General features: G+C 43.0%; 1 protein-coding gene across 3 annotated transcripts; it reads right to left on the bottom strand.

Annotated features, from left to right (window-relative positions):
• SLFN5 (schlafen family member 5) lies at nt 1–27,577 on the bottom strand. Of its 3 annotated transcripts, XR_009215321.1 has the most exons (6): nt 27,497–27,577; nt 11,913–12,964; nt 10,510–10,635; nt 6,731–7,451; nt 5,671–6,562; nt 1–65 (listed from the first exon to the last, which is right to left on the bottom strand). XR_009215321.1 is itself a non-coding variant. In XM_032163003.2 (5 exons), exons 2-5 carry the CDS (start codon nt 12,922–12,924, stop codon nt 5,746–5,748), a joined length of 2,676 nt encoding a protein of 891 aa, XP_032018894.1. In that variant the 5' UTR covers nt 12,925–12,964; nt 27,497–27,577; the 3' UTR covers nt 2,312–5,745. The 3 variants fall into 3 exon arrangements, 2 of the variants coding, with proteins under 2 accessions (XP_032018894.1, XP_032018895.1); XM_032163003.2 differs by lacking the exon at nt 1–65 and having other exon boundaries at nt 2,312–6,562; XM_032163004.2 differs by lacking the exons at nt 1–65; nt 6,731–7,451 and having other exon boundaries at nt 6,453–6,562.
• Nucleotides 27,578–27,894: the final 317 nt, after the last annotated feature.

The following is a 27,894-nucleotide window of genomic DNA, read 5'->3' as shown; positions in this document are numbered from 1 at the left end:
CAGGCATGTATCCAAGGCACGCTTGATATACTTCCTCATCAAGTCCAATTAGCATAATGTCATCCCTATGGGATAACAAAATAATCAAGAGTTATCCTGATTACATCATGACAGAGTGCATTTGAGTTGAGGTAGTCATGAAGCAAGATGACAAACTATCCTCTTGCCCCACTACTTAGATCAAACTTCTTCTCATTTCCTTGTCTTGTAGGAATTGTGTGGAGGAGCAGAGAAGCTGGCCATAGCTGCAAACCAGGTGCCAGGGACTGTATTAACTTGCTCCAGTGAAGACACTACAACCCAGAAGAGCAGGTGATATTGGTATCACAGCCTGTTTGTGAAAATCACTGGCATTCTTCATGTCCATCTGCTTTTTCACCAGTCAAAGAGATGGGTTAAGTGAGGATGTGATAGGAATCACTACTTCGCATCTATTAGGTTGTTGGTGGTAGGATTAATCTCTGAAACTCCCGCCAGGAATGTGTGATTGCTATTTGTTTTGAAACAGAGTGTATCTCTGTTGCCCAGGCTGAAGTACAGTGGTGCCATCTCAGCTTACTGCAACCTCTGCCTCCCAGGTTTGAGCAATAGACTACAGGCATGAACCACCATACCTGGCTAATTTTTTGTGCAATCCACCTGCCTTGGCCTCTCAAAGTGCTGGGATTACAGGCGTTAGCCACCATGCTTGGCCTTCATTAAATTTTAAAATTATTTCAATGCTATTGGGGAAAACCTGTTGGCATTTTTATTGGGATTACACTGAATTTATAGATTAACAGTGAAAATGGATATATTTATAGTTTTTAATCTTCTTATCCAAAAACGTGGTCTGCTTTTTATCTGTTTAAGTTCTTTTTTGTGCTCTTTAGTTTCATTGTATAGTTTTGTTCTTGCAGAGCTTATGCTTTCTTGTTGCAGTTATTCTTAATTATTTTATCTTTTTGTTGGAATTATAATATGGCTTTTTCTTTCATCATATTTTCTAACTACATGTAGTCTGACATAATAGGCAATTAGAAAATAACATGTATAGATTTAACCTTATGTTTCACTAATTTATTTGTTCTCCTTTCCTTCTTAAAACCACTACTTTCTTCTCAATTCATTTTTTTGTTAGAGTACATTATTCATGTACTCTTGCTAATAGCCCATCCCTATATGAATAGTTTTTCTGACTTGGAACAAGTAGGAAGTTTTTAAAAAATCACTTATAGCCCATCCCTATATGAAGATGAATAATATAAGTACATTATTCCTACTTGTTCCAATTCAGAAAATCTATTCATTTTGCCCTTGACTCTGAATGATAGTTTGGGGAGAGAAGTCTAGGTTCGATGTTGTTTTTCCACAGCAGTTTGAATATGCTACCTGTATTCTGCTTACATCTACTCTTGCTGGGAAATAGTTATTGTCAAATTCACTCTTCTTTTTGTAGATTTTCTAAACTTTTTCTTTTAGGATTAAAAAAGAATCTTTGATGTTCTGAATCTTGAGTGTAATGTGTTACGCTTGACCTATATATTCTGCCACTATTCTGGAAACTCTTTTAGTCAAAAGAGGTATGGTGGTGGTGATTTTACCCTCCAAGGGATATTTGGCAATGTCTGGAGACATTTTTGGTTGTCACAACTGACAACCAACCCTGGGGTAGGGGAGGGAGGGTGGTGGATTTGCCACTGGCGTCTAGGGAGTAGGGCCAAGGATGCTGCTAAACATCCTAAAGTGCATAGAGAAGCCTCTCACAATAAAGGGTTGTCCAGCCCAAAAGGCCAACAGTGCCAATGCTGACAAACCATGAGGTATGGGTTTTTTAGTGCTAGGCTTTGGTCTAGCCAACTGGGGGCAAAATGAATTTGGCCTCAGCCTCAGGGCAACACTTTCTGGCTGGGAGATTCTGTCCTGGCTTTGTGACAACGGTTGTCCTGGCCTGTGGTGGTGCCAGCCTCAGTGTATTACTGTGGTTTACCTAGCTCTTCCCTATCTGTACGAATGCCTCATAGGTTTTAGTCCATGGAGAGGTGCTTTTCTTGTTTGTGAGGATGGCTATGCATATGGCAATGCTTTAAAATATCTTCCCCGTTATTTCTATTAGTTTGTTTTAGTAGAGGGTGATTACAGTGTGTGACCTTCAAGGTCTTTATACAAAGGTGCAAAGTCAATAAAATTAATTCTAGCAATACTGAAAGAGAAAAGGAAGCAACAAATCACTCATAAACTCGTCAAGTAGAAATATTCAAGGTTAATAATATTCCAGAAAGCTTTTAAAAATATATCAGAGAAAATATAAGAACAGCTAGATAGAATTATGTTAAATCGAATGATATGATACATATTGTTTTAAAATTATTTTTACATTTATTTCACTCGAACAAAAGAAAAAGCAACTAATAAAATTGAAGGAAGAGCTGAACTACAGAATATTTTTCTTTAACTCAAGAACTTTCAGTTACAGGAAGATTTATCTAATATTAAAGTGACTAAATTACAAAAAGCATAAAATGTTTGGAGCCATTTTTAAAGTTGTTTTGAAATACATATTAGCACTCAAACTTCCCCACTCCCTAACTTTTGTTAATTGCTATAATGGACATTTGTTGTTTTGATCTACCCAACATCCTTTCATCCTACTTTGGTAACTGATATTCTTTGGGGGAACTGATCTTTCCACTTTACATCATGTTTTGTGGAAATTTTTCAACCAAGGAACCTGCCCTATGCTAGCTAAGAGTTGAGTGCGGTATGCAAACTAGATAAGTGCAGCTCTCTCACTGTAACTTAACCTTCTTAAATCAAGTAAAGAAAATGACTGTGGCCAAGTCACCCCTCCCACTTAGGTCCTTGTAACTGCCCAGGCACCTCTCCCCGCTAAGGCCTATTTGGTCAGATCAGCTTGTCGTTTTATTCTATCAGGTGCTCCCTAATGATTCCAATAAATTATTTTTGTTTGTTTTTTTTTTAATGATCCAAACCCTGGTTTTATGGATTGAAACAGAAGAATCTATCTGATATAAAAATATTTTTACTTTGTGAAGGTTTGTAACATTCTTTTCTATAATTGTAATTCCTACATACCTTAATTATATACATGTGAATGGATTTAAACTTAACTTTGGTCCAATTACGATAATCTTTTATTTGCACATATTGCTTGCTTATCTAGATTTCCTTACTGAGTAACTTTTCTTCAAGAATGATTCATGGGTCCTGTATTTCTAGAACTCTTTTATCTTCAAAAATACCCATGTGCTGCCTTTGTACTAGAATAACATTTTGACTAGGTTTAATATTTTTAGGTCAAAATTTATTTCCCTAAGAACTATACACATGTTGCTTCACTGCCCTCTTAGATGCTTCTGGTCAAGATAGAGGAACAGGGACCATATTTATCCTCCCTCCTGAAACAATTGCAAAATAAGACAAAATGTATGAAACAACAGGTCTCAAGATATTGGAAATCAGTCAATGAAGGATACTGATCCCTGATCACTGTCCTAATGCAGGATGTGGGAAACAGATGAGGTCACCTCTGTGACTGCCCCAGCTTACTGCCTGTAGAGAGTTTCTAGGCTGCAGTTCAGAGAGGGAGAACTTGGGTACAGTGGGACAGGCTTTCAACTCTTGTTTTATTGAATTTATGAACTTCTCAAATTCTTCTATGGCATGAGACATCTATGGGGAGGGTTTGTTTGTTTTTTGAGACAGGGTCTCACTTTGTTGCCCAGGCTGAAGTACAATGGCGTGATCTTGGCTCACTGTAACCTCTGCCTCCTTGATTCGAGCAATTCTCTTGCCTCAGCCTTCTGAGTAGCTGGTTATTACAGGTGTGCACCACCACACCCAGCTAATTTTTGTATTTTTAGTAAAGACAGGATTTCACCATGTTGGCCAGGCTGGTCTTGAACTCCTGACCTCAGGTGATCCACCTGCCTTGGCCTCCCAAAATGCTGAGATTACAGGCGTGATCCACTGAGCCCAACCTATGGTGAGTTGTCTTTTGTCCCCTGAGTTATATATCCTTTCAGGATGGGTTCTTCATCTGGCTCATGTCATATTTCTTTTCTACATTTTTCCCCATTGTCTTTCTGCCTAATGATCAGAACACTTATCTTTCTAATGCTTCATCAGGGCAGCTGGGTAGAGTCTTTCTTTTTACCTTAAGATGGTATAGAAGGGCTTTCTTTGACAACTTTCTTAGATGAGGTAGACTTGTTTGGCTTCTTCTCCAGTGTGTAGCTGGAGGCCTGGGTGGTGTCTTCCATCTACTTTTGTGTAGCCTGATCTGATCTGGTGTGAGATGAGGCCCTCGCTGTTAACCTGGTTTCTACTCTTTATTGTTGCCTAGGAAATTCCATTAAATCCACTGAATTCCACGAAGGAGGCAAAGCATCCAGGAATAAGACACAGCCCCCTTCATTGAATTCATGTGAAATCCTGGAAAATCCCTCCTGTGTCCACGCAAAGTCCTTGGGGACAATCAGGAGTTTCTGTGCTCAAGGGTCTCCCTGGCATTTCCCTGAGCTGCCTGCTCAATACCTCCACCACCCTTCAAATTGGCCATATTAACAAGAATTCCGATTTTCTTTTCTTTATGTGACATCTATTCATGACTACACTGGGCAGATGAGATGGCAGAAATGCCTTTGTATACAACTTTTACATTCTATTTTTTGTTTTATTTATTCATTTTTTAGAGACTAGGTCTTGTTCTGTCACCCAGACTGGAGTGCACTGGTATGATCATAGCTCACTGTAACCTCAGACTTCTGAGCCCAAGTGATTGTCCTGTAACTTTTGTAGCAATGGCTTTTGAAAGACTAGCTAAAATCCTGAAGACTCAGCAGAAGAAAGATATTAAACTGACTTTGTCGTTTTGTTGATTATTAAATTAAATGGAAAAACAAGATGTAACCTTTGAGTCCAATAGACTCATCCCCCTAGGCTATCATCTTCAAATCAATCAGTAAAACACAGTGTGCCTCCCTGGGAGACTGTGGCAGTCTTACCTTCATGTAGTAACCTAAGACACTCCGTAAGAATAAAAAATCAGAGCTAAGGAACAGATTCCAAATAACCAAAAGGCTCACAAAAAGCATTTTAAAATATAGTGATCAAAAACACTAATGCCGTTAAAAGAAAAAGCAGAAAATAATAAAGTAATATAATGTGGTCTGGCAAAAAACAGCCTGTGAGTTTACATTTCAAAACATGTCTTGCCCGTTCCTGGCACCTACAAGGCCAGGTGAGCTACCTGCTCCATCCTTCACATTCTCCCTGCACGTCCCATTCAAGCTTTTCTGCACGTGGCCATGTTAAAAATTTATAAAAATATCTGAGTCTGCCTGGCATGTTCAGAGATTCTCATGACAAGTTCTTCCCTCACTGAGCACTTCCCTGACCACCCAAAATAACCACCCCCTCCCTCCATCTACCTACACACATGCGCACGCGCACACACACACACATACACACACACACACACACACACACATCTCTGAGTCTCACGGTCTTCTAATTACTGATATCCCTTATTACCATGGGAAATTCCTTGTCTATCTGTGTATTTGTCAGTGGTCTGTCTCTGCCCTAAAGGAGGAATCTTACATCGATTCGTCCTCAATCCCCAGCACCTAGAAAAGTATGTGACTTAATAAGTGAGTGTGTGCTTACATGTTTGGATTAAATGGTTTCACAGTTAATTAGAGATGAGAACCACTTAATTGTTTCTTAGGCTTGGGTTTCCTGTCACACAGAAGGCTTCAGAATATACAGATGTCTTTTTGCCCTAGAAGCCAAACAGAGCAGAAGATTGTAGACCCCAGCCGGTGGGGCTACTCCTGAATTGATTCCAAACACGATATTTCTTTCCAGGCCTGAAAATCGACAGACACTGTCCAACACAATGTGATCGGTCAGAACATCCGACGCATCACCAATCTGTAGTAACAGATCAGATTCCTCATCGAGCTGAGACATTTTTCTCTTCCTCATTGCTGTTAGAAGCCTGTCTTTATATTTTTCCACTTCACTTGCTTTGGTGAAAAGCACAGCAATATCCTTCGGAGAATAACCATTCCGCAAGAGAAAATGGCATTTATTCACTACATAGATCAGTATCTCCTCCAAGTTCAAGTCTTCAATAATCTCTAAGTTGCCTGGGACACCTTGAGCCCATTTAGGTTCATAGGGCATCACCAGGGACCCAGGGGGGAGGTTAGGTGGAGGATTTTGTTGGGCTTCCTGCATTACTTGTTGTAGGTAATTAGCTATTGGATCTGCATTGCGGACCACTCTGTTGATCTCTTCTCTTGGATTCTGGTCTGAGGGAAGGGGGAGGCCACTGCAACTTAAGTGATTGGTCTGAAAGTAGTCCAGAAAGATCCAGAGAACTCCTGGGCCATCCCTTGCTGTCTGAGTGATGAACTTTGCTTTCCCATACCAGTCCCCATCTTCAGTGCGGAAATTCTGAGCGTCATCGATGATAATGTGCTGGATCTGTTCAAAGTTGTTTTTCATGAAGGTTTTCCGGGTCACTGGCTGGCAGATGTTTTTCTTGCTGAAACTGTAAGAAACACAGTCAGGTTTTTCCCCAATGAAACAAACAAAGCAGATTCTACTCTTAAACTCCTCTGGTCATGGTAAATACAATATGAATTTTAGCAAGTAAACTGAAAGCCACACCAGCCACAGTCACTCAGGAAAATAAAGTGCATACAGACAAGCAGCATACCTCAACAACTTCTTCAGGGGCTGGTTTTCACAGATGTAGAGAATGTTAGCCGGTTCACAGTGAAACACATTCCTGATCTTCTCCATGATCTTAAGAGCCAAGATTGTCTTCCCTGATCCAGGTAAGCCATGAACAAACAACACTTTGGTCTTGTGAAGGTTCTTTGAAAGCAACTCATACTGTTTATTTGTCAGTAGGTTCAAAACCTCAGAGCCCAGCTCTTCACTTAAGAAGGATTTGAACCCAAGCAAGACTATCACGAGGGACTGTAACAGGGCTTCCATGTTCTGGGGGGTCATGACGTTATAGGATTCAGGGTAAATTTGTAAATCTGAACCGTAAACGCTCTGTGCTTTTCTATCAGAATCCAGCACACAGACCAAGGGGGTGATGCATAACCTCCCAGTGTAGCCACCTTTGTTCACCAGCTTCTGCTTCAAAGAATAGGCAACTATCATAGAGTAGCCCTTGCACCCCGCATCCCACTTGCTGAAGATGGTGTAGAGAATAGGGGTGTTGTTCTGGGAAATTAGAAGAGCATCACAGATGACTCCCTGCTTCTCTTGCAGACCTAAGTCCACAGCCCAGCTTTGAGAAAAAATCAATACTCCTTGAGAGAAAGGGCGCATTTCTGTATTTATTAAGTCTCTGAGTCCTTTATGTTTTGAGAAGAGTTCCTTGTAGAGGCTTTCTGGAGTATATACCACTCTGTCTGAAAATACTAGACAGGGAAAGAATGGGAAGAAATTAGAAAAGCCTCAGACAAGCTGGTAATCATCATTATACGTAGAAGAATTAATTAACACTGGGACTCTACTGTGTATCTACAATAGGTTATACATTAGTAATAAAAAGATAATTCTTATTTTGATGGAGTGCTAATTTGCTGGTATAAACAGACAATAATAATTATAGTACAAAGTGGTCAATACAACCAGAGAGAAGGACAGAAAGTATTATGTGAATACCAAGGAAAGGTACAATTTAGGAAAGAAGAAAATATGAAAGTCTTTATGAAGAAGGAAACACCTGAGCTGATTCTTTTTTTCTTTTTTCTTTTTCTTTTTTTTTTTTTTTTTGAGATGGAGTCTTGCTCTGTCGCACCAGTGGCGCGATCTCAGCTCACTGCAACCTCCGTCTCCTGGATTCAAGTGATTCTCCTGCCTCAGCCTCCCAAGTAGCTGGGACCAAAGGCATGTGCCAGCAAGCCTGGCTAATTTTTGTATTTTTAGTAGAGATGGGGTTTCACCATGTTGGCCAGGCTGGTCTCAAACTCCTGGGCTCAAGTGATCTGCCCGCCTGGGCCTCCCAAAGTGCTGGGATTACAGGCGTGCGTTGCCACGCCCAGCCCTGAGCTGATTATTAAAGGATGACTTGGAGTTAGTGAGTGGAAGAGGAGAATAGAGAGATGGTCAAAAGAGGGCACATGACTAACGCTCAGGGACAAGAAACAGCAAGGAAGCCGGGCGGGGTGACTCATGCCTATAATCCCAGCACTATGGGAGGCCGAGGCCGTCGGATCACTTGGCCCAGGAGTTCAACACCAGCCTGGCCAACATGGTAAAACCCCATCTCTACAAAAAATACAAAAATTAGCCGGCCGTGGTGGTGCGTGCCTGTAATCCCACTCACTCGGGGGGCTGAGGCACGAGAATCGCTTGAACCCAGGAGGCGGAGGTTGTAGCAAGCTGAGGTCACACCACTGCACTCCAGCCTGCGCAACAGAGTAAGACCCTGTCTCAAAAAAAATAAATAAATAAAAAGCAAGGTCCATTCAGGTCACTTCAAGCAGTTTGTGTTGCTGACATCCAAAGTGCGAGGCAAAGAGGTGGAAACAAGGATGGGGAGGAAGGCATTAGAGTGCCATCTTAACACCTGGCAAGATTACGTACTGTATGGTTTCACTTACCTGACATTCTGTAAAGCACAACTATAGGTACAGGCAACAGATCAATGGATGCTAGAGGTTAGGGATTTGGGGAGAGTTTGACTAAAAAGAGACAGCATGGAGACTTTTTTTGGGGGGGTCGGGGTCTTGCTCTGTCACCTAAACTGGGGTACAATGGTATGATCATGGCTCACTGCAGCCTCTACTTCCTGAGCTCAGGTGATTCTCCCACCTCAGCTTTCCAGGTAGCTGAGACTACAAGTGCATGCCACCACATCCAGCTAATTTTTGTATTTCTTTGTAGAGACAGAGTTTCACCATGTTGCCTAGGCTGGTCTTGAACTCCTGCGCTCAAGCGATCCTTCCACCTTGGTCTCCTAAAGTGCCAGGATTACAGGTGTGAGCCACCTCACCCGGCCATCTTTTTTTCTTTTAGATAGGATAAAATGATTCTAGGCTTCTTCCAGAAGAGAAATGCCATGATAATACCATGTTGGTGAAAGTGTATTTGGGTATATGTTTTGGATTACAATCTGGCAATATCCACCTAAAGTTACAAGTAATTATTACTACTTGGAATTTTTTTTTCTTTTTTTTTTTTTTTGTTTTTTGAGATGGAGTCTCCCTCTGTTGCCCAGGCTGGAGTGCAGTGGTGCCATCTTGGCTCCCTGCAACCTCCGCCTCCCGGGTTCAAGCGATTCTCCTGTCTCAGCCTCCCAAAGAGCTGGAACCACAGGCGCATGCCACCACACCCAGCTAATTTTTTTATTTTTGGTAGAGACAGGGTTTCACTGTGTTAGCCAGGATGGTCTCGATCTCTTGACTTTGTGATCTGCCTGCATTGGCCTCCCAAAGTGCTGGGATTACCAGCCTGAGCCACTGCGCCCGGCCACTACTTGGAATTTATCCTTAAAGAACACCTCAGGTATATTATGGTAAAATGTATATTGTAGCATTGTTTAAAAAATGAAAAAATTAGACATCATATAAAAGTCTATCAAAAAAATGACTGGGCTGGGTGAGGTGGCTCATGCCTATAATCCCAGCACTTTGAGAGGCCGAGGTGGGTGTATTACCTGACGTCAGAAGTTTAAGACCAGCCTGGCCAACATGGTGAAACCCTATCTCTACGAAAAATGCAAAAAAATTAGCTGGGTGTGGTGGCATGCGCCTCTAATTCCAGCTATCTGGGAGGCTGAGGCAGAAGAACTGCTTGAACCCGGGAGGTGAAGGTTGCAGTGAGCCAAGGTTTCACCGTTGCACTCCAGCCTGGGCAACAAGAGCAAAACTTCATCTCAAAAAAAAAAAAAAAAGACTGGTGGCTGGGCATGGTGACTCATGCCTGTAATCCCAGCACTTTGGGAAGCTCAGGTGGAAGGATCGCTTCAGTCCAGGAGTTTGAAACCAACCTGGGCAACGCAGGGAGACTCCGTCTCTACCAAAGTTAAAAAATTAGCCGAGCATAGTAGAGTGCTGCTACTTGTAGAGATGGGGTCTTGCTATGTTGCCCAGGCTGGTCTCAAACTCCTGGACTTAAGCAATTCCACACCTCACCCACCCAAAGTGCTGGAATTACAGGTATGAGCCACTGTGCCCAGTATTTTCACTTTCTTTAAGGTATATTTTGAGGAACAGTTCTTAATTTTAATGTAGTAAAATTTACCAATCTTTTTAAGTTTCATCCTTTTGTGTCTGGTTTAGGAAATCCTTTCCTACCCCAATGATGTAATTATTCATATACATTTTCTACTAAAAGTTTTAAAGGTTTGGCTTTCATATTTAAGTCCTTAAACCTCTGGAATTGATTCTGTATATAATATAAAGTAGGAGTCAATTTTTTACATGAATGAACAATCAACATATTCCAAAGCAACCAGGGATGGCCAATTACCTGGAAAGTAGCGTTTCTGCTGCTCTTTCAGACATTCCAAATTCTTATGAATGCACACAGTCCTGCTGCGGGGTGTGGCAGATGACAAACTCAACGCGAGGACCATCTCAGGACACCTGGAAAGGTCTTAGGAAACAAGAACCAAGGATTCAATATGCAAAAAGGCAGACCCCAACTTATAGCTGAGCTGTGCTGCAAAGTCTTTCACCTAGTCTTACAACTCAAGCCACAGCCCACAGATGCTTGCCTTTACATCTCAAGTCAGCTCAGGAAAGCCTACTGAGGTTTTTGAAGGAAAAAATAACCTAGCATAAAACAACACTTTTTAATTGTATTATGTCAAACGAAACTATTTTTATTTCTATTATGTATTTATTTATTTTTTGAAACAGTCTCACTCTGTTGCCCAGGCTGGAGTGCAGTGGCATGATCTCAGCTCACTGCAACCTCCGTCTCTCAGGTTCAAGCAATCCTCCTGAGCAGCTGGGATTACAGGCGTATGTCACCACATCCAGCTAATTTTTTGTATTTTTGGTAGAGACAGAGTTTCACCATGTTGGCCAGGCTGGTCTCGAACTCCTGACCTCAGGTGATCTGCCCCCCTCGGCCTCCCAAAGTGCTGGGATTACAGGCATGAGACAGAGTGCCCAGCCTGTTTTCATATTTTTAGAATGCTATTTTTTAAAGAAAATGATGAGAAGATGCAAAGGCCAATGGATATAGACATCTGAGCAGATTCTGAAGTGGACTTTGTTTTTTCTGGACTTTTGAAGAAGTCGCTATTGGTTTTATCTTGTCTAATTTTATCTCAGGCTTTCCTTTTCCAGGGTAGATGCATGTCACCAACCATCCTCTGGCTTATCACGTACTGGCTCCGGCTCCCCAAAGGAAAAATGGGAAGGAAAGCAGAGCGAAAGCCATGATTTGGTCATGTTTTGGTTCAAAAAATGGAAGTGGGCAGTGAGAAAGGGCAAATATTTAAGAAGGGAGAGTCAGAGGAAAGTGGCAGTAAATTAAAGTGGACACATCTGTACATGTGAAAAAAAGAAATTTCCTAAATAATTAAATGCAAGCTCATAATTGAAAAATAAGAGGCTTGACTATGAACGTAAGAAAGGATGTGAAAATTGAAATAACTAGGTCAAACAGCCTCCTGCACCAGCCTTTAATAGGGCTACTAGCCAGGGCATCTGTTGAATGAAGACTATTTAAGATGGCAGAAGAAAGGAAGGGCAATAATCCACGAACTGCATCTACAGGGATTAATAAGTCAGACAATTGCAACTCAGAGAGTAAATCTCTGTCCCCAGATTCCAAGGAATACCATATCTCTCTTTCCTCTGTGACCCACCCTGCCTTGCTGTCAGCAAACATTACAACCTTTGTGGATATTGCTCCCTAACCTGGGTCAGCTTGCATCATCCAAGCAGTCCATTCTCTTGTGGGCAATTGTCTCACACGGTTGTCCTTCACCTGCCAAGAACTAGGCACTTTGGCAAACACCGCACAGCAGAATTGCTCCACCTTGATTGCACAGACATATCCACGGAGGGCCCCCTTATCATGCACTTCAAGGAAATTAAGGACATATTTTATCTCAGGCCTCTGTGTGCAGAAATGATGGACAGGTAGCTTCTTAATACAGCCATCAACAGAAGCCCTCAAGCTCGTAAGGTCTGTTTTCTCTTTTGCACATCCAATCACTTGACGAGTCTCATCGTGCACACCGAAAAACACATATCCTCCTTCAGTATTTGCAAATGCAGAAACACACTTCGGAAGTCTGTCTTTAACACAGTGTGACACGTCTGTCGAGAACATTGCAAATTCAACATGTGTGGACTCAGGAAAGTTGAGTTTTTCCAGATACTGAAGCCGCTTTCTATCAAATAAAGCAGCAGCTGATGCATTTATGTTACCTTCATATTGTACACTACCCTGAGCTGCCTGTGGACTTAATGAACTGGAAACATTAATATTCATAGGAGTCTGAGTCCTCCATTTGAGGAATGCCAGAGCTTCCTGAGAATCCATGACATCAGTGGATGTTCTCTGTCTGTGGTACAAATTGGAGCATAAAGTAGCAAGTGGCACACCAGCCTCTGTGTTCCATGATTTCACAAAAATCAAAAAGTGGTTTTCCTGCTGCATCTCATCTAAATGGCTTCTGAAAATTGGAGGCACATCCAATCCTACTCCATGACGTTCATAATTGTAGCCTTTGTTCTCAATCTCAGCCTTGATTATGCCCCCACCAGAATTCAGCAGTGCACATACTGCTTGCAGGATGATTTCATTCTGTTTCTCCCGCAGGCGAGGGTCCATCTCCTGCCTCTGCTGAGTCCCAAGGATGACTTTTCCTGCATCTATAACACACTCAGGAAAGTTTGTATCCACATCAATCCTAAGACTCATCTTCTCAGCACTTGGCCTATTCCTATCCTGAAATGTTCTCCTGAAAAACAGAAAGAACCATTAGAATAGGACAAGAATAGGAGAGGCAGGAAAATCAACAGATTAAGGCCATCCTGCTGAGGTTGGTCCCTTCATTTATTCCTGATATGATTTGACTGTGTCCCCACCCAAATCTCATCTTGAATTATAGCTCCCACAATTCCCACGTGTTGTAGGAGGAAGCTGGTGGGAGATAATTGAGTCATGGGGGGCAGTTTCCCCCATTTTGTTCTCATGGTAATGAATAAGTCTCACGAGATCTGATAATTTCATAAAGGGTTTCCCCTTTCACTTGGCTTTCATTTCTATCTTGCCTGCTTCCATGTAAGACGTGCCTTTCACCTTCCGCCATGATTGTCAGGACTCCCCAGCCATGTGGAACTGTGAGTCCATTAAACCTCTTTTCTTTATAAATTAGTCTCAGGTATGTCTTTAATAGCAGTGTGAAAGTGGATGAATGCAATTCCCACATAGCTTGAGGTCAGATTTATACATGAATTAAGCTTGTAAGGCGAGTTGAGGAGCTGAGTCTGCTGGAAGCACACCACCACCACAGAAATGACCAACAGGTTATCTTTATGCTGTGTATTTAGTAACTATCTGCCAAGTTCTCAAAGTGGCAGAGTCTCACAGGTCACCTGCAGAAAACAGAAAATTTTACATTGATATTTGCGGACTGGAGCTGGAAAGCAATGAGAAAGCTTTCGTGGTCAGAAGTATCTCTGGAGTGTGCTAATATTTATTGTTTTTCTTGATTCTTTGTCTTTCTCCTCTCCCTGAGAGCTGGGCAATTTTCAGATTATTTTATAGCCTAATATTGGGAGGGGACACATCTGATTGAGGTGGCAACCTGTCATTGTTGCTATGGAACAGACACATAGCAACGATGTTAGCTTCCCCTAATCCAAACGGGTTCCATCTTGTCAAAAAAAATCATATATATACATCCTAGCTGTGTTTCTGTGAGCAGGGGCACTTTCAGTGAGAAGGGGCGTAGGCAAGACTGAGCCCAACATCTCAGCACCAGGATGCAGTTATTCAGCTTGCTCCATAGTAACTCTACAAGACATCAATCACTGCTGAAAAAAAAAAAAAAAAAAAAAAAATTGCTTTACTCCAGCGGGAGCAAAGGATCTGAGATCCAGTAGATAATAAATCATGAGTACATAATGTAAACATTGGCAGAAGAGCTCAAGTTTTTGTTGGGGTGTTGCCAGGAAAAGCCACCTGTCCAGCTGCCAAGAATTGCCACTGGAATGGCAGGTCCTTGGTGAAATTAATTGTATCCAAGACCTAGTCTTCGACATGTCAGGACCATAAAATTAATCTTTTTAGGACCCCAAAGTTCCCTTCTGAGGGAAGGTGATTTCGTACCCCAAACTCAAAATAGAAATAGCTGAGCCACAGTGATACTCGATTACTGTTCAGTGGGAAATGTAACTATCAGGGAGCTCAGGCGTTTATTTCAAAGCATCTCATTCCTTCCTGTAGATGTAGAGCAGTGGTCCCCAGGATCAGTTTCATGGAAGACAATTTTTTCACGGACGGGGATTGGGGGTTGGTGAGGGGATGGTTTCAGGATGGCACTGTTCTACCTCAGATCACCAGGCATTAGTTAGATTCTCATAAGGAGTGCGCAGCCTAGATCTCTCTCATGCACAGTCCACAATAGGGTTCATGCTCCTATGAGGATCTAATGCCACCGCTGATATGACAGGAGGCAAAGCTCGGGCGGTAATGCTCACTTACACTCACCTCCTGCTGTTCAGCCTGGTTCCTAACAGGCCACAGACAGGTACTGGTCCACGGCCGGGGAGTTGGGGACCCCTGGTGTAGAGTATGTGAAGCCAGATTTCAGAAGGCTCCTTGATAAGCATGAAATCAGATCAAAAGAGGCTTTTTATGACCTGATTGACCTCAGCATCCACAATTTCATGCAGCTGTGCCACAAGGCAATCACTAAAAGGAACGTGGCATCATGTAATAGTAAATCGCTTCGGCTGTGGAATGAGGAGAACCTGAGTTCAAACCCCCAGTATGTGCCAGCTTTGTGTCTTTAGGAAAATTGTTTTAACCTATTTGCATATACTCTGAAACAGGTGTAAAAGAACCAACCTGGTAGTGTTTTGTGAGATTAAAACAGAAAAAAAAAAAAGCAGATATCCTGGAGAGATGAACAAGAATTTTCAAAGCATTCCTGTTCAAAATAGCAAAAAATTGGAAATACACAGTAAGAAAGTCATTCTCAGTATGGAAAATGACATTCACTTTCACTATTACATGCACTATTTTGTTTTGTTTTTTGAGACGGAGTCTAGCTCTTGCTGCCTGGGCTGGAGTGCAGTGGTGCATTCTCGACTCACTGCAACCTCTGCCTCCTGGGTTCAAGTGATTCTCCTTCCTCAGCCTTCTAAGTAGCTGGGACTACAGGCGCAAGCCACCATGCCCAGCTAATTTTTGTATTTTTAGTAGAGACAGGGTTTCGCCATGTTAGCCAGGCTGGTCTTGAACTCCTGACCTCAGGTGATCCACCCACTTCAACCTCCCAAATTGCTGGGATTACAGGCGTGAGCCACCACGCCTGGTCGAAATCCAGACATTTAAACCTCAACATGTATGCAGAAGGAATGCCAAGTGCGGTGAAAACTTGAGCAGTGAAGTTGATGACACCAAAATAGAATGCCAGCAGTAATGGATGCTGGGCATTGCCAGCAAAATTTGAAGTTCTCTGAAGTAGGAAGAAAAACAATGACTCATGCATGATTACAGAACCCTCTGTCATAAGAGTTGGCACCGTGAACTGAGATTTCAGATTTCACGCTATCTGGACAGTGTCCTTGCCCTGCCCCCTGCATTTCTTCCCTCAAAAAAGTGGATGCAGGAAACAAGAGATTCAACAAGGAAAGGAAGTTTTAAAATCCCCTGGATGTTTGTGAAGGGAGGTCCGGGAATAACAGCTGTACAGCAGGCCTACAGATCACCAGGCAAAACTGCACAACAGAGCAGCAGGCTTCGGTGGACAGCGCCTAAGACCATGCAATTGACAGATCACTTAGTAAACTGAGAGGGTGGAGAGTAGGGGATGAATTGGTCATAGGCACTTAGGAAGATAGACAAATACAAATATAAGACAATAATTCTAAGTTAAAATAAAAAGTAGTATAGTAAATAAAAGAAACCATAAGGCATTATTTGGCACCGTTGTAAATAAAGTCCTAGTCATGATAATATAAACTCTGAATATTGTTCTGATAAAAAATGATGATATAAGATATAGTTGTATTGGCAGGATGTGGAGAAGGAAGGCATAGGATAAGAAGTGTTGGCCAGGCACAGTGGCTCATGCTTGTAATCCCAGCACTTTGGGAAGACAAGGTGGGTGGATCACCTGAGGTTAGGAGTTCGAGACCACCCTGGCCAACACGGTGAAATCCCATCTTTACTAAAAATACAAAAATTAGCCAGGCATGGTGGCATGCAGCTGTAGTCCCAGCTACTCAGAAGGCTGAGGCACGAGAATCACTTGAGCCCAGGAGCTGGAGATTGCAGTGAGCTGAGATCATGCCACTGCACTCCAGCCTGGGTGACAGAGTGAGACTCCATCTCAAAAAAAAAAAAAAAAGTGTTAGCTATACTCAGGCCAGGCACAGCGGCTCACATTTGTAATTCCCCCATTTTGGGAGGCCAACGTGGGAGGATTGCTTGAGGCCAGGAGCTTAAGACCAGCCTGGGCAACATAATGGGATAATGGGTCCCCATCTCTTCAAAAACCAAAACACCAAGCATGGTGGTAGGCACCTGTAGTCCTACCTACTTGGGAAGCTGAGTTGGGAGGATCTCCTGAGCCCAGTGGATTGAGGCTGCAGTGAGCCAAGATCATACCACTGCACTCCAGCCTGGGCAACAGAGTGAGACCCTGTCTCCAAAGATTTAAAAGAGAGAGAGAGAGAGAGAGAGAGAGCACTATACAGTCATCTTCCAGAAATAAACAGTATCTTCTATGGTCTGAATGTTTGCAACTCTCTAAAGTTCATTGTTCAAATCCTAACCCCTAAGGTGACGGTAGTAGGAGGTAAGGCCATTGGAAGGTGATTAGGTCATGAGGATGTACCCTCATAAGTGAGATTAGTGCCCTTATGAAAGAGGTCCAAGGGAGCATATATGCCCCCTCTGCCATGCGAGGACCCAGTGAGAAGGCACCGTCTATGAGGGCCCTCTCCAGATACCAAATCTCTCAGCACCTTGGACTTCCCAGCCACCAGAACTGTAAGCAATAAATTTTGTTGTTTATAAGCCACCCAGTCCATGGTATTTTGTTACAGCAGCCCAAATGGACTAAGACAATATCTAAAATAAGAGGTGGTGGGAGGGAGAAAGGAGAAAATAAGCATGCTGTTTAGAAATATAGAAACACATGCCAGAAGAAAAAGCCTGAGAGACAAGAGGCTCCTGGCAAGCAGGAGAAGTGGCAGAGGACGAGGCCATTCATTTCCTCACTGTTTCTAAGGAACTATGATTTTCAAAACTATATTCATGAGACTTTCACTTCCAGTCAGAATAGAGTACTAGGGACTAGGCTACTCTCCTGTCTGAAACAACTAAAATATTTTTGAAGAAAATTTGATGAACACTAGAAAAAAATCAAGATCTAAAATCTAAGACATTACACAAACCTTAAGCACAAGAAATGTGAAAAAAAATACTGAGGAACATCATAATTAAATTGTTCAAATCCAGTGATACAGAAAAAAATCTTAAAAGCATCCAGAGGAAAAAGGCACATTATGTATAGAGGAACCAAAGATGACATTAGAATTTTTCCAGGATTATGTTGTTGACAGGTGACATATAACCTGAAAATGTCCTCAGCTGTCCTTTTTGGTTTTTATTTTTATTTATTATTATTTTTTTTTTTAAATTTTTTTTTTTTTTTCTTTTTGAGACGGAGTCTCGCTCTGTCTCCCAGGCTGGAGTGCAGTGGCGCAATCTCGGCTCACTGCAAGCTCCGCCTCCCGGGTTCACACCATTCTCCTGCCTCAGCCTCTCCGAGTAGCTGGGACTACAGGCGCCCGCCACCACGCCCGGCTAATTTTTTGTATTTTTAGTAGAGACGGGGTTTCACCGTGGTCTCGATCTCCTGACCTTGTGATCCGCCCGCCTCGGCCTCCCAAAGTGCTGGGATTACAAGTGTGAGCCACCGCGCCCGGCCTGGTTTTTATTTTTATAGAGACAGGGCTTTTCACTCTGTCACCCAGGCTGGAGTGCAGTCATGGCTCACTGTAGCCTTGAACTCTTAGGCTCAAGCTATCCTCCTGCCTTAGCCTCCCAAGTAGCTAGGACTACAGGAACGTGCCACGATGCACAGCTAATTTTTAAAATTTTTTGTACAGATAGGGTCTTACAATGTTGCCTAGGCTGGTCTCAAACTCATAACCTCAAGCAATCCTCCTGCCTCAGCCTCTTAAAGTGCTGGGATTACAGGTATGAGCCACCATTCCCCACCGCTCAGCTGTCTTTTTGGTTTTCCTGCGGATGTTGATTTAAGATAGTGACCAATTTGTCTATATCATAATGAGTAATTTCATGGAGAAATTTAGCTAATATCCATTTTAAATAATTTGGTGCCAGCAAGTGGCCATTTTGAGAGCACCAGAGATTATCAGAGTAAAGATTCAACCAGATTTTTTCATGGGCAGATCACCTGGGGGCAGGAGTTTGAGACCAGCCTGGCCAACGTGGTGAAACCCTGTTTCTACTAAAAATACAAAAATTAGCAGGGCGTGGTGGTGTGTGCCTGTAATCCCAGCTACTCGGGAGGTTGAGGCAGGAGAACCGCTTGAACCTGGGAGGCAGAGGTTGCAGTGACCCGAGATCATGCCACTGCACTCCAGCGTGGGCGACAGAACAAGACTCTGTCTTAAAAAAAAAAAAGAAAAGGCCGGGCGCCGTGGCTCACGCCTGTAATCCCAGCACTTTAGGAGGCCAAGGCGGGCGGATCACGAGGTCAGGAGATCGAGACCATCCTGGCTAACACGGTAAAACCCCGTCTCTACTAAAAATACAAAAAATTAGCCGGGCGTGGTGGCGGGCGCCTGTAGTCCCATCTACTCGGGAGGCTGAGGCAGGAGAATGGCGTGAACCCGGGAGGCGGAGCTTGCAGTGAGCCGAGGTCGTACCACTGCACTCCAGCCTGGGCAACAAAGCGAGACTCCATCTCAAAAAAAAAAAAATTAGTAATGTCTGTGCTGCATGAGAAACCATGAGGTCAGGCGGGGAGCGAGCCTAGTTTGGCGGAAGCATCATCAAGTTTTGCAGTGACATCTAATGCCCTAAACCAAGAGAAATAAGCCTTTTAAACAGGTCTAGAGTGAGGCTATAGTAAATAATGGTGTTTTCATGGTTTCCATGAAGTTAAAGGCCGAAGGTCTTGTCTAGATTGCTCTCTCACAAATAGACAAAATGGCTTTCTACAGTTGGGGTGCTTTGGGAAGGAGGCTGTTGAAGAACTGATTTCAGGTTCCAGGAGGTCTTTATGTTTGGACTTTCAAAGGAGAGAATCCCTCACTGAAGACAGTCAATCCATAAAGAGGTGCTCCAATTTCAGAAAACTTTGGCACCTATTGTCTGCAATATCCAGTTAACCTAGAAATCCTTTCATCTGTCATTTTGTGAGGGATTTACAATAACTTCAGATAATCTTTATCAGGAGAGAATATTTATCCCTCCTTAAACAGGTTTACTTCAAATAATGAATTGTGTTTTGGTAAAATTGTAGTTTAGCCTTAAAAATTTTATGTCCCTTTTCTACTAAGGCTGAGAGCCAGTAAATGGAATCCTTTTAACAGGCTTCCTTGTTCTCTGAACAAAGTAGGAGATCAGTTTTATATTGTATCAGAACTGAATCACAAGGTCACAAGGGAAATTTATATCTTTTAACTTTTCTTTTTTTTTTTGAGATGAATCTTGCTCTGCCGCCCAGGCTAGAGTGCAGTGGTGTGATCTCAGCTCACTGCAAGCTCCGCCTCCCGGGTTCACGCTATTCTCCTGCCTCAGCCTCCCGAGTAGCTGGTACTACAGGCGCCTGCCACCACACCTGGCTAATTTTTGGTTTTTTTTTTTTTTTTTTAGTAGAGACGGGGTTTCACTGTGTTAGCCAGGATGGTCTTGATCTGACCTCGTGATCCGCCCGCCTCGGCCTCCCAAAGTGCTGGGATTACAGGCGTGAGCCACCGCGCCCGGCCATCTTTTAACTCTTACTTGAGTATCTGGACAAACACAGGGGCTTCAGTGAATCTTTGGAGCATGACTGTCCAGTTATAACATTGTCCTTCCCAAGGCAAAGGCAGAAAAGTATTGACTGTCTTTGTCTAAAGGTGCACTGAAAAAGGCAGAGAAAATTTCTACTACAGTAAAGCAAGTGACTTCAAGTAGAATTAATGACAGATGGTATGTGGGTTAGGTACTACTGGGAAAAAAGAAATGACAATTTTGTTGATGGTTCTGAAGTCTTAAATCAATATCTTCATCCAGTTGGTTTCTTTGCTGGCAGGACAGGAGTGTCACTAGGGGATATGAGAGGACCTTTGCATATAAGGCCTTCAACTGTAGGTTTGAGCCCTTCCTTTGCTTCCGACTTCAATGGATATTGGGGAAGTTTGGGTAATGGTTTGACAGGATCTGTCTGAACTTAGTAAGTTCTGCTTATTATTTTGCTGCTCCAATTATTCATCCTATGTGAGTGGAATTTTTAGCCCCTTACACTGTCAGGTTTGGTGTCAAGATATTTATTTGGAGTATGCATCAAATATAATAGAGAAAGCAAAGGTGTATTCAAAGCAGGTGCAACTTGATTATGAATAGAGAAGTCTCTGGAACATCAATACATATTACAGTTCCATTTGCAAATTAAGTCTCTATTAAACTCGTAGGCATGGTATCAAAGAGCAGGAAGGAATGTTTTTCAGTCAGGGACCAAGGGCTACAGTTAAGGGCTGGGAGATGGAATAAATATGTGGCTTATATGTGGGTTACTTGAAATACCTACCACCTGTGTGGTATGTTTACTCAGAGGAAGAGATTGAGCAAAAGGGACAGTGTTTAACATAGAAAGACTAGCACCATGTTTACCAGAAATTGATGAGGTTGACCACCTGTATTTATAGTTAAATCACCTTGAGTGTTTAGGGAAAGGCAGACTATTGGGTAGTTTCTCCTTCCTCTGAGCGCCCTCATTGATCTGAACTGATGGATTTTTATTAGTCTTGGTTCTGTTTACAATATCTGTAGTGTCTTTGTCAATAGGTGGTTGACTGGGAAGTGGGCCACAAGTTTATTTTGAGTCCTGTGTCATTTTAGTTCTAAAGCGCTTTCAAAATGTTCTGCTAGGTGTTACAATTCAGATAAAGGGGTTGTTTTCCATTCTAATTTCTGTTTTAGAATTAAGTCTCCAATTTCATGTTTAACTCCACTGACAAAATGAGATGAAAGGGCTGCATTTTACCACCTTCTTTAACTGATGTGTTGGAAGGTATTTCCTAGTCTATATCCTGAAAAACTCCAACAATTTTATTTTTTTGTTTGTAGGGTCCAATGGATTTTTATTAGAAATGTTTTGGGTATGGCTTTTAGGAGACTTTGCCTTACTTTTTGGATCCTTTTTTATGAAACCCTCAGATTTACCGTGGAAAGAGGGATACTGTGGGTCCCTTTCTGAGTCTGTCCAATCAGCTTTTGCCCTCCAGGATTTAGCACCTGAGTTTCTGACCAACATGTGTACAAGTTGATAGACGTTAGGTAACCTTGGGTCATACGTACCTAGAAGAATTCCAAATTATTTTATGAATTTTTGCTGGTCTTGTCTGGGTTTAGGGAAACCTTTAAGTATAACTCTTAATTCAGCTCAGATCCAAGGTTTAAATTCTACAGATGTCCGCATACCTGGCTTAATGAGAGGGATAGATATTCAGAGGCAACTGGAATTTTGGAGTTTAGGAGAGTTATTGGGCAAAGCGAGGGGGTCTGAAAAAGGGGGAGAGAAGTGAGCAGTTGACTGAAGTATAGGAGAGAGATTATTGAAAGTAATGGCAAAATTTGCAATTACTCTTGCACCAACCTAATAGAAGGATAAGGGGGAAAAGAGAGAGCTGGATACAGGGAGGCATCTGGAAGATAAGAAAAAGAAGCATTTACTAGGGAAATGAGTCTAGTTTGTTGTTGCTTAAGTGTGTCAAATTTCCCATTGGTTTTGGGCAAAGAATCTTTTAACGAAGCAATTTTTGATCAGAATTTCATTTGGAGGCCTCTGCCTACCAACAAAAAACGGCAGCCCCATTCATCCTGAGAAATCTTATTCCTACTTTTCTAAGGTGCATGTCAAATGAACAATTTTGTTCAAGTCAAATGTACCCCAAAGTAGCCAGTAAAGGCCCAAATCATCCTTGGAGTTATGCCATTAGGAAGGTAGGAAGGTAGGTGCATGAGCTAGTGTTGTACAAATAAGAAGCAGTTTCTCCTAGATGAGGAGGGTATTTAGACTTAGAAGACCCCATGAGAGCTGTTGACCATCAGTAGGAGTATAATTCTTGTGCACTTTGTGTCTCAGGTCCCCAACCATACAGTTGGCCACCTCCTAACACAGACCAGACAATCTGTGCCCCTCAGTAGGCAGAAAACCAGAGAGAGCACTCCCTGTGGACCAAAGTGAAGCTCTCAGGACAAAAACGCAAGATGGAAGGAGAACCTGAGCTGGTTTTATTGGTGACCCACAACAAAGTTTGTCCACATGGACATGGGTTCAGGGAGAACCACAAACTCACTGGACTGTGAAGCGAGCTTGAACAGGCTTGTAGGACCTATGCCTGTGTCCGACCCTGTCATTCTCCTTCTTTGGACAAACCACTTTTAAACAGCACAACACAAACACACACAAAGGAGAGCCAAAAGAGGCGAAAGAGAATGGCCTGATTCTGCCTAGGGTGCCAAATAAATGGGAATCAATAACAAAACCCAGGTATCAAACAAGAATCAGTAGCTGAGGAACTCAAAAAAGGAGACATTCAATCAGTGCTGACTTATCCTATCAGTGCAAACTCAACAAACCACTCTCTGCAAGTTGCAAGGTGCCTCTGTAGCAGCCATCCTGTTTGAAAATGGGAGTCCACACAGTGGGAAGATGGTATCTTGGTGGAACCCGCAAGGAAACTAAAGACATTAATGAAGTCTGCCTGGATGAGAACAAGCAGAGGCTGTTTATTCAGAGCTCACTATAACGAGGGAATCAGCCGCCATCATCACTCGCATTTGTCAAAGCCTCAAAGACAGGCAGGGGAAAGATTGATAGTGACAAAAAGGAAATGCTCAGGTATGATATGATTCAAGGGTGTTGTCATAGGGAAGCTGGAAGCAGGCTAACTAGAAATGAACATCCTGTATGATTAGTTTGGGGAACATATTTGGCTTTCTCTGACTGGTCCTAAATCGGAATCAGGAGCAAAAATTAAGGATGCTGTCAGTTATTGACCAGGTCCTGACCACTACCAGTCAACTGCTGCAGAAGTTGTGTTTTGGCTTCCCAAGCTGGTTACTGCAGCAGTTGTGGGTCAGATTTCTATTTTTGTATATGTCCTGGCCAGAGTTTGTATGTATATTTAGCCTGTTAAACATAAAATTTCTAGAGAAAAATATGAGATAATATTTTTGCCTTGGGTTAGGCAAACATTTCTTACAGATGACAGTAGATGAACAAAAGAATTTTTTTTTTTTTTTGAGATGGAGTCTCCCTCTGCTGCCCAGGCTGGAGTGCAGTGGCGCTATTTTGGTCACTGAACCTCCACCCCTTGGGTTCAAGCGATTCTCCTGCCTCAGCCTCTCTAGTAGCTGGGATTACAGGTGCCCACCATCACGCCTCGGTAAATTTTGTAATTTTAGTAGAGATGGCATTTCACCATGTTGACCGGGCTGGTCTCAAACTCCTGACCTCAAGTGATCTCCCTGCCTCGGCCTCCCAAAGTGCTGGGTTCACAGGCATGAGCCACTGCACCTGGCCTAGATGCACAATAAATTTTTTAAAATGATATATTGGACTTTAAGAACTTCTCTTTCTGAAAGACACTATTAAGAGAATGAAAATATAAGCCCCAGCCTGTCAGAGGAGGGGGCAATAGGAGCAGTGAGAGCATCAGGATGCTGCTAATGGATGCTGGGCTTAATATCTAGGTGATGGGATGATCTGTGCAGCAAACCACCATGGCAACACGTTTACTATGTAACAAACCTGCACGTCAGGCACAAGTGCCCCTGAACTTAAAATAAAAGTTTAAGAAAAAAAGAAAATATAAGCCCCTGACTGGAAGAAGGTATTTGCAAATTACATAACCAATAAAGAACTTGTAGGTAGATTATATATAGAACATTCAAAAAGTAATGGTAAAAAGAAACCCAATTTAAAAATGAATAAAAGATTTGAATAGACAATTTACCAATTGTCTATTCAAGTCTCTCACTCCTCCCCAGCTCGCTTTCCGAGCCTCCCAGCTCCCAGGTCCTCCGCCGCTAGAAGATATATGGATGCAAATCAGCACATTGAATTATGCTCAACATCGTTAGTCATTAGGGAAATGCCTATTAAAACTTCAGTGAGATACACATCTATTAGAATGGCTAAAATGACTAACCATTCTAGTTGTTGGTGAAGATGTGAAGGAATGGGCATCCTCATATACTCCTGGTAGGGATATAAAGGGGTACGACCATTTTGGAAAAGAATTTGGCATTTTCTTAAGAAGTTCTGCATAGGCTTGCCACATGACCCAGCCATTCCACACCAAAGTATTTACCCAAGAAGAAAAAAAAAAAAGCATATGTCCATTCAAAGACTTGTACATGCATGTTCATAACATTTTTATTTGTGAAAGCCATAGACTGGAAACAATCCAAATGCCCATCAGTAGATGAATGAAGAAGCCAATATTGATTATCCATATAATAGAAGACTACTCAACCATAATCAAAAGAACTATTGGTACCCACAATGACATAGATGAATCTGAAAACAATGATGCTGAGTGACAGAAGCCAGACATAAAAGAGTGTATATCATATGATTCGATTTGCCATGACAATAATACTGGAAACAATTTCTATTTTCTGATAGTATATAGTAGTCCTACCTTATCCAGTGGCTTTCCATGCTTTAGTTACCACAGTCAGCTGTGGTCCAAAAATATTAAATAAAAAATTCCAGAAATAAATAATTCATAAGTTTCAAATTTCATTCTGAGTAGCCTGATGAAATCTCATGCCATCCACTCCCTCTCACCCCGGGAAGTGAATCATTCCTTTGTTTGGTGTACTCACCCCATATATGCTACTAGCCCTTAGTCACTTGGTAGCCTTCTTATTTATCAGATCGACTCCAATACTGCTTGTGCTCAAGTAACTCTTATTTTATTTAATGGCCCCAAATTTCCAGAGTAGTGATGCTGGCAATTCAGATATGCCAAAGAAAAGCCTTTCTTTAAGTGCTTTCTTTAAGCAAAACTGTGAAAGTATAGGGAAAAAACATAGTAGATATAGGGTTTGGTGCTACCCATGGTTTCAGGCATCTGGTTTCAGGCATCAACTTAGGGTCTTGGGACATATCCCATGGTTAAAGTGGGACTGCTATAAACACCTGTGAATTTTCATAATCAGGCCAGGAGTGGATCACAGCATATTCCTCTTCTTCCTCTTACATGGAAATAACAAAACTGCTTATTTTCTTAAACAAAAGAGTTTAAGTCTTGTGACTTTTTTTATGGTGGTGGTGGGGTGGGGGGTTGTTCAAGCAATTCTCCTGCCTCAGGCTCCGAGTAACTGGAATTACAGGCATGTGCCATCACACCCAGCTAATTTTTGTATTTTTTGTAAAGATGGGGTTTCACCATGTTGGCCAGGCTGGTCTCGAACTCCTGACCTCAAGTGATCCGCCCACCTCATGTGATCCGCCAGCCTCAGCCTCCCAAAGTGCTGAGATTACAGGCATAAGCCACTGCGCCCGGACTCTTGTGACATTTAAATGAACACTTTCGACACAGGATGCTATCATACTGAATTGCTTGTCTGTAATCCTGCCACAGGAACTCTCACCTCCCATCAGACAGATTAGGAATCGGTTTCTTTTTCCCCCACAAAGGCAGGCACAGCCTCCGCCCCCTCATAGGGCAAGGCCAGACAAGCTTTAGCCACTGCTCTCATCTTCTCCTAGAGGCTTGGCTCTAAACCACCACCCTCCCACCCGCTGTTGGTAGGGGACGGGGATGAACTGTTGAAAAGTTCCTCCCATCCTCCCTCAAGCATCCCCTCCTGCCTGCACTAGTGCCAAAGGATCCCCTTCTGGTGCAACCGAGCCCCTCGAGATTTCAGCACCCCAACATTTTTAGTGATGAAATCATGAAAATTCTGATGAGGCCCTTGCTTATTTGCATATGTTAACTACCCACTTTTTGCCCAATATTCCTTTTTCTAGCAATATAATTACAAACTACTGATGCACCGTTTCTTTGTCAAGCAGGCGGATATAGCTTCAGAGTCAAGAAAAAATTTTGCAGAAGGAATGAATGCCTTTAACGGAATTGTGACCAGCTGCTGACGCCCAGAAGTCTGGTGGTTCAAGGTGTAATCTGAGACGAAGAAACAGACTTTCCCCCTAGGTTCCCTGAAATCCCTCCTCCCTTACTTCCTGGTTGCATAAAAACTCCCCACTCCTTATTTTTGTTAGGATGAATTTGAGAGATCTTGCCCTCTTGCCTTCTCGCTTTGGCCAAATGCAATAAATCTTCCTCTGTCTCCAAGCACCTGTGTGTCAGTGTTTGGCATCAACAGCACATCTGGTTCCCGAGCCTGAATTTGGGATTCGACTCTGGCTCCCGGGACACATGCAAGAGGGAAACGGAATCACACCCAGTCTCAGCCACTGCGGATAGAACCAACAGGGGCTCTAGTTAGTCACTGGATGGGGGATATAGGGCTTCGTGGGCCACCCTAGTAGCCTGCCCCCGTTGTTACAGTTTGAACTGACGTTCCAAGCCAGGGGCTTATAGGCAAGCCTCTGGAACAAAGCCTCTTGTAATAGACTGGACATTGGCCCTATTTGTCCCCAGGCCACAACCCATTTAACTTCATCCTCGGGAGCCCCGATTTCGTCGTTTTCCCTTAAGTCCTTCGTGCTCCTGAACCGTGGGGAAATGTTGCCAGGCTTGGTTTGCTAAGATTTAGGCTGCGCTGGGTCGGCGCCTCTCCCTCCTCCCCAGCTCGCCCCGCGTTCCGAAGCCTCCCAGCTCCCGGGTCCTCGGCCGCTAGCTGTCGTTGGAGGTGCTCCTGAGTCAACAAACTAAATCTCCCCAGCGGGAAAGACGCTCTCCCGGCAGCGCCCAGACCTGGGAAGCCGCAGTCGCTGCACCTTGCCTTCACCACAGCCCCATAGGTGAACCCGCGCCGCGCAGACCCGGGGAGGTTTGGGGAAGGCCTGGGCAAAGAAGCGCGGGGGATTCATTACCCGCCGGGTTCTCCTCTGCAGCGCGTCTCCCTCCAGGAGCAGGCAACGGAGCCTCCCAAATCCAGAGCAGAGAACTTGACCCCGCGGGGTCCCGGGCTTATATCAGCTGAGCTCCGTGACATCTCCCGGGGCGGGGCATCGTGCAGGAAACTGACAGAGGGACAGCCCAATCGCATCGTTACGTGGAGCGGGAAGCCCACTCCTGCAAAGACAACAGCCTTGGTAAACCTTGGGTGGACTGGGGAGAACTGAGGAGGGAAAGCGCTTCTTTGTTGCTTCTCTGTGATTTATTTTATTTTATTATTTTATTTTATTTACTTTTAGATTTTCAGTTCTTATTTCACCCAGGGAAGGAAACCTGGGTATCCACCCCCATGTCCTCCAGAACCTCCCTGGCC

The sequence above is a fragment of the Hylobates moloch genome, unplaced genomic scaffold (assembly GCF_009828535.3).
Source record: "Hylobates moloch isolate HMO894 unplaced genomic scaffold, HMol_V3 SCAFFOLD_10, whole genome shotgun sequence".
NCBI classification, from domain to species: Eukaryota; Metazoa; Chordata; class Mammalia; order Primates; family Hylobatidae; genus Hylobates; species Hylobates moloch.
Note: the sequence above shows the minus strand (reverse complement) of the source record. Positions and strands in the feature narration are given on the sequence as shown.

Excerpts from the sequence above, each read along its gene's own strand:
- SLFN5 (XM_032163003.2), bottom strand. The coding sequence starts at position 12,924 with ATGAGTCTTAGGATTGATGTGGATACAAACTTTCCTGAGTGTGTTATA. Across the intron at positions 10,636-11,912 it reads GATGATGCAAGCTGACCCAG|ACCTTTCCAGGTGTCCTGAG; the intron begins GTTAGGGAGCAA and ends TTGTTTCCTAAG. Across the intron at positions 6,563-6,730 it reads CCCCTGAAGAAGTTGTTGAG|TTTCAGCAAGAAAAACATCT; the intron begins GTATGCTGCTTG and ends TGTTTCTTACAG.